Genomic DNA, 7,244 nt, shown 5'->3' on the forward strand with positions numbered 1-7,244 from the left:
TTTTTTTTCTTCTATTTGAACTAATTTCAATAATTCTCTTAGCTGCTTTGATAGGTGCAATTATCGTGAGTCGCCCAGCAAAAAAATTTTTTAACTTACAAAAACAAAAAAAATTCCTCAGTTATTTCGATTTAATTCTCTATAAATGTAAAAAAAAAAGTGTTTATGTAAAAAAAGAATAACATGACTATGTTAAAATTTTTTAATGATAAATTTGATTAAAAAACTTTTTTAAAAATCAATTTAGATAATAAATAACCATTCAAGAATTAATTTAACTATTTACTCATTTAAATATTACTCTTGAGATATGCCATAAGTTATTTTTAAGTTTAACAATACAAGTTATATCAGTTTTTGTTTTTAATATTGGATTGACAATGGTATTTTTTTTAAATTGTGAATTACTAGTGTTAATATCAAATGTGATACTATCTAATTTAGATTGTTCTGATTTTTAAAAAGTACAAAAATCAAATCGTTTGATTTTTTTTATAAAAATAAGTTCTTCTAATTTATATTTTAAAAAAATTAAAAAATTTAAGATATAAAAATTCAACTTTCTAATTTTAGTTCCTCTTGCAATTTAAAAAAATACTAAAAAATATAATATTAAAATATATGACATATCTCACTCCTATAACCAAAAAAAAAATTATCCCAGATTATATACATAACACTAGAGTGAATTCTTCATATATACGAAGAATTGGCAATATATTACCTCTTGTATGTGTGGCTTTATCTAATAAAATTAACTTCCTATTAAAATTAAATAATTTGACATATTTGGAAAAAAGATCTGTCAACTATGTTTCGAAGCCAGCATGGGCCTATAAGTGGCTCCTTTTAATTGGAACGGCCTATTGGGTTTCCATAGGTAAGAAGGATTGAATTATCTTGGGCTTTTCAAATTTCAACAAAGGTTACTCTACCATTGTAAATAAAAATGGCCTGGTCTACCAAAAACAAAATGGAAAATATTTAGTCTATGATTTTTCGCGTCCAAAACAAGAAAAAGCCTATGATTTTCTATATTGTTTTTTAAAGAATTTTCGTATTGTTTTACACAAAATTTATATGTTTAAAAAAAGCGAAAGAAAAATAATTTTTTGTTTGGAGATGATCAAATGTACGCTTAACTTTTTTTCAAGAAGTAAATCATAAATCCCTCTTTTTTTATTAACAAAAAGTTCAAGTAAATTCAAAGTTAATGGAATTATGGGTACTACACTATTTCATCCGGATAGTCGGGGACCTTGAAGAATATTATTTGGGCTGCCAATTTTAGCAAGTTCCGAAACTACGCCACTGCCACATATTAAACGGTTTTCAATTTAACCTATATCACCTAAAAAAAAGATGTAACTTAACACAAATATTAAATAATTAATATTCTTATGTTTATCTTATATTAGAATCAGCTAATTTTTTTTTCATGTTAATCCCCTAGTATTTTTGTCTAATATAATTTGGTGGTTGGATCCTAAAAGCAGCAAATAAACACCCAAGTCTATGCAAAACATATTAAAACTTCAATTCGATTCCTCGCAAGTTAAAAAACAAATGTAACATGCATGCACACACATTCATATTACTCTCACAAAAATTGACAACTAAAAATTATTCCCACCCAAGAACACTTTATCATTCTAACAAAAAATAACACTAATTAACGAAAGAAAAATAAAAGAATATATATAAATAAGTTAATGTCAACGAAATAAAATTTTTAAGAGAAAGAAAAAAAATTAAAAAAGAAAAAAAGAACATAAAGAAGAAAATGCCAGTACTAACGCCTAACCCTAACCAAGTGGTCATGTACAATCAATTACCCTAAGGGTAATTCAAAAGAGCAGGGCGAAAAAAATGTAATTTTATTTATAATTTGTTTTTTTCTTTCAACTTTTTTGGTGGTTGAGTAAGGACCTGTTTGGGAAGGCCATTGCTATGAACAAACTCATTGTGTGGTAAGAAAAAGAAAAAAAAATTGATGAAATTTTGATCAGAGAAAGACCTCAACGGTTGAATTCTTGAGTGTAAGGCAAACGGGGCACGCGCGGAAGTGCGCCTCGCATTCCGTACAGATGCATAAGTGCCGACACGGCAGAACCACAACTGAAGCCACGCGCCGCCCGCATCCCCGGCACTTTGGACGCGCCGCCGCTGCCGAAACCATCACCACCCTGTCCGGGTCCACATACGCTGATTCTGCGTCCTCCGCCTGTCCCTCAACCGCGCATGACAATCCGGCGCCACCGTCATCTCCGCCGTGTGTGGCGGCGCCAGCAGAGGCCATCATGGTCTGCTGGAGCTGCGCCTGTAACGATGCCGCCGCCGCTTCCTGGGTCCTCGCCTTCGCCATCCACACCTGCGCCTCCGCTGCGAGCTGCGCGGCACGTGCCTCCAGCTCGGCGTTCCGCCGTGTGGCCTTCTCAACCTCCGCCTCCTTCTCCCTGAGCCGCCGTGCCACCACCTCCTCCGCGGCGGTCAGCAGCGCGCGGTAATGCCTCTGCCTTTTCTCTGCCAATGCCCGCCGCAACTCCTCCCCCTGAAGAAGTTTCCCGGACATCCGTTATGATTGGTTGCTTTGAACTTTTACCCCCACAAAAAAATGAAAGAATGAATAATTTGGTACCTGAGCTTGGAGGAATTGTTCAATTTCGTCCCTTTGTTGTTTGATTTGGGAAGCAAAGCCTTGTGAGAACAGAGATAAGAGAGAAGATGAAGATGAAGATTGAGATCCATGAAGAAGTTGTTGTTGGTCGATGGTAGAGTTGGATAAGCGTAGGCCTGTTGAGACCACATTATTGTGCAGCTGAGAAAGGTGTATGAGTTGTGGAGGTTGGGATTCGAAAGGTATCAATGGATTATGATTATTATTATTGTTCATGACAACATTGCTGTTGCTGTGAACTGTGGCCTCTCTTGTTCTCTTCCGAGAATTAGCACCTGGAAATTAAACGATTTAGAAAGGAGAAAAAAAAGAGAAATTAAAGGTTGTGGTTTGGGAAGATGAAACGTACTTCCATTATTGTTGTTGTATAAGATTGGTTGATCAAGGACTAGTCCTGCTGCCTGCTGTCCTTCTTGCCCGTTGTTTCTGTTAAATTCAATAACAGGGTATGAATCCATGACTCAACACAAACACAAACACAAAAGAGGCATATATAGAAATGGGAACCTGTTTAGAAAGAGAATATTTGAGGGATACTGAGCTTGAACTGCCATCAATATACTTGAATTCCTCCTTCTTGCTTCTCTTCTTGTATCAGATAGATGCAAAATTTGATAAAGCGCCTCTTATTAGCACCTCCTCCTTTTCTCTTGAGTTACAATTACAACAAGTCTCCTCCTTGCTATCTATCTCCTTATTCCCCTTACATACACACCCGAAATTATTATTTAAATACTTTCCTCCACTCTACATATATGTATCATCTCACCTATATTGCTAATTTAGACAAGACTTAATAAGAGAGAGAGAGAGAGTGCGCTTAGTTTTGTGTGTGGGTATGTGTGAACGAAGAAGGAGGGCGTTGGTAAATGGGTGATGTATTGTTGTTATTGTTGTTGTTGGAGGGTACGCAGATTTCTGCCAATGGAAATTATTATTGTTTGTATATGACTGACTCACCCATACATACATGCGTCTCTTGTTACTTCTTACCTGTTACCTTTTCTTTCTTTCCTAACAATTCTTTTCTAATTAAATTCCAACAAAATTGTTTTCTTATTTTTTTATTTTTTACCCTTCTAGGAACATATATATTTAGATAAACATAATGGGAAAACGGAAAATTGAAGTAACACTAATTAACACCTGGAAACCAAACAGAGAAAAAAAAATAGAGTAATTAACAGCACTATGTCTCTCTATCCTTATTCGTATTTTTGGGTATCGGAGACGTCTCAGACATTGGGGGCACACCCCACGCGGAATAATACCACAACTACTCCTTTTTCTATATATATAGCTAGGGATCCAATTTAAATCACTTAACTCTTTTTTTCCCTTTTTTTTTCTCAGGTAAGTGAGCTACTGGGATATTGAATCTAAAATTTTAGGAACACGAAATTTCAGCAGTACTTTCAGAAAATAAGAATACATACAATTGAAATTTTTAATGATAGAGACTATAATTTTAATAATAATTTTTAAAAAAATATCTTTATTTAATTATTTAAATTTTAAATTTATTTTTAAATTTTTATATTTATTTTAAATTAAATATAATACTAAAATATAATTTAATCTAATATATTTTATATAAAATATAATATAAAAATTTATTTTAATTTCTGTCTCCTAATATCAGTCTCATATCTTGTATTATTATTATTATTATTATTATTATTATTATTATTATTATTATTATTATTATTAGTGAAACACCCTTTTAATTTAGATAATATCAATTTGATATATATAGTAATTAATAGTATAAATGATATTAATTTATGTTGAAGGTAAAGGAAAAAGTGGGTTTTTTTTTCAGTAATGTTTAAAAAAAAAAATCAACTCAAACAGCCACCCTTCTGCTAAGGTATAATGATGGAATTTCTTTTTATAAAAGTAAAATATGAAGTGTATGCATTACAATACTAAATTATATATTGGATTAAAAGTAATTATAATATACTTTTAAATATTTATCACACTATTAGTAAAAAATTATTTCACATTGTATTGCTTCATTACCCTTGTTTTTTTTATACGTAATTACCCTTGTTTAATTTTCACAGTATTGTGGATTAACAACATTTAAATAAAAATACTTTAAAGAATATAAAATTTGATTAAATGATATACGTGGCATACTTTTAGCCCCAAACAACTAATAAGTATTACATATAGTTGAATTTTATAACGATATCTAGTCGTAAAAAATAAAAAATTTTAGCAAAAAAGTCAAAATTTATTATTTTTAATTTTATATAATACATTTTATAATAAATAAATATTAAATAAAATAATTTTAAACTGTTTAACCTTTTTTTTTTCTAATATTACCGTTTAGTTTTGACGTGATATGTGCTTTGCTTTTATTATTTACTATATCTTCTTAATAATACACTGTATAAAGAACAAATTAAGTAACAACACTTAAATTAAGAGCTTTGAATCTATTGTTAAAAATTAAGGCGACACATAAAAAGCTATAATTAACAATTTACTACATTGGATTAAATTTGTAACTGACTCCAGTTTTAACTCATTTGTTTAGATTAAATTCGCAAACCCCCAAACTTATATTTAGTATATTTTACTAATTAATTACCGTTTGATTAAATCTTAATTAAAAAGCAAATGCTAATGCATGGTAACGCTGAGTTCAAATTTTTTTACTGGCTCTTGAATGTTCAAGTTCAAACTCTTTGAAACAGCTGTGTTTAGAAAACGATGAATGAATTAAAACTATATCCCCGATCTAGATGCATCATTGGAAGAACTATATATTGTGTGTTGAATTTTCTTTCTTTCTTTGCTAATTTAAATAAATTTCCTTCTTCTTGGAGAGGAATTTTGGCTATTTAAAAGGAGTTTCACACATGACTATTTCAAAATAACCTAATATAAAGAACAAATTAAACGTAGAGCAAAGTTTATAGTATCCCATTAGTATAGCGCAATCCAAGTAAAGAAATTAAGAATAGAAACTTTCAAACATGACATGGTGTAGTTGTAACAAAATTGACTATTTTATTTTTAGGTGTAAAACCAATGGAAATAATTATCGATATGTTCTCTGTTTACAATCTTGTTTTAAGTTCCTATGTGACTTGATCTGCAATTTATATTTTCAATTTTCGGATCTCTATAACGCCTTCACGAAAGGAATGTAGCTAGATTCCTTAGGGATTATAATTACCTTTGTAAAATCATGAAAGGTTGAGCAAAAAACAAAAATATGATAGCTGGATTAGCTAATTATTGAGGATAACAACAGGATTTTAACGTGTTTTAATACTGACATAATTAAGTAGAGTTATATTTAGATTTCTCAGAGAAATGATTTAAAAAACAGCAAAAAGTTAATAAAGGACTATTAATAATTAGATTAGATCATTTTTAAATTTTACAGATGGCCAATATATATTTTATGAAAAAAATTTTGTGAGGTAACATAGTACAGTTAATATTACTGTCAACATTTAACATAAATAAATCTAAAATTTTTAAAAATAAAAACATCTAAAAATTTAATTAAAAAATATTTAAAATTTAATCACAATAAAAATTCATCTTTAATAAATTTCATATTAATCTCATTTAATAATCTATAATAATTTAGCAGAATTAACTCTTAAAAAACTACTTATTACAAAGAAATTTATAGATAGATTTAATTTTTATTACAGACGATTTTAAGTTTACGCAAATATTATCCATCGTAAAATCTCATCAAAAATTATTTATCAACAGATTTTTTTCCATCGATAATTTAATGACAGATTTTTTTTGTTACCGACAGATTTTTCTTTAGTAATCGTCCCATCCATTTCACTATAAATGTCAGATTTTTTGATAGATTTAATGTGGAGTCAAACTTTCTAACAGTTTTTTTTGTCAGTATTTAAAACCTAGAAAAGCATTTACAACACACTACATACTGACGGATTTTTCGTTTGTAAATCCGTCAGTATGGTAAAGCATAATTCTTTGTTTAGATTTTTTTATTGCAAGATAAACTTATTTTCATAAAACATAAATATAAATTTAATCAAGATAAATTTTCATCCAATTTTCATCTAACTTGTATTAAAACATTCATAGTATTTCAAAAAATAAACAAGTTCATCGCATTATAAAAAAATAAACAACATTCAGCCAAATAACTTGTGCTTTTTCACTACCCTTTTGGTCATTCTACTTACTTTCCTAAGATCTCAATGTCAGAACTGACAATATTGTGTCACTATACATGCACTCCCCAACATCATGAGACTATTTTTTCTCTGTTCAAATTGCTAGTCATGCTTAGTGTATTCTGATTGTTGAAGCTAGTGTTACATCCAATTATTGCTCATTGGATGTTGCCGGTCCAGATTGCTATTGGTATTATCTTTTTTTGTCACACTTTTTGTTGTCATCGTCTGTTTTTTTCTTCATTTCAAGCTCTAGCTGCTTGTTATTCTCTTCTGTGCTTTGTTGAATTCCAATGAAGTTGAGCAGAGTATTGACAACTGCAGAGTTTTAAAATTATCACAAGACATAGCAAGCAAAACTAAATGTATCGATA

General features: G+C 30.0%; 1 protein-coding gene across 1 annotated transcript; it reads right to left on the reverse strand.

Annotated features, from left to right (window-relative positions):
* Positions 1–1,672: 1,672 nt before the first annotated feature.
* On the reverse strand, positions 1,673–3,943 carry LOC112801426 (BOI-related E3 ubiquitin-protein ligase 1). The gene is made up of 4 exons (XM_025844141.3): positions 3,185–3,943; positions 3,027–3,103; positions 2,639–2,952; positions 1,673–2,551 (listed from the first exon to the last, which is right to left on the reverse strand). The coding sequence occupies exons 1-4, from the start codon at positions 3,229–3,231 to the stop codon at positions 2,006–2,008; spliced, it is 984 nt and encodes a 327-aa protein (XP_025699926.1). The 5' UTR covers positions 3,232–3,943; the 3' UTR covers positions 1,673–2,005.
* Positions 3,944–7,244: the final 3,301 nt, after the last annotated feature.

This window comes from Arachis hypogaea, chromosome 1 (assembly GCF_003086295.3).
Source record: "Arachis hypogaea cultivar Tifrunner chromosome 1, arahy.Tifrunner.gnm2.J5K5, whole genome shotgun sequence".
Taxonomy (NCBI): domain Eukaryota; kingdom Viridiplantae; phylum Streptophyta; class Magnoliopsida; order Fabales; family Fabaceae; genus Arachis; species Arachis hypogaea.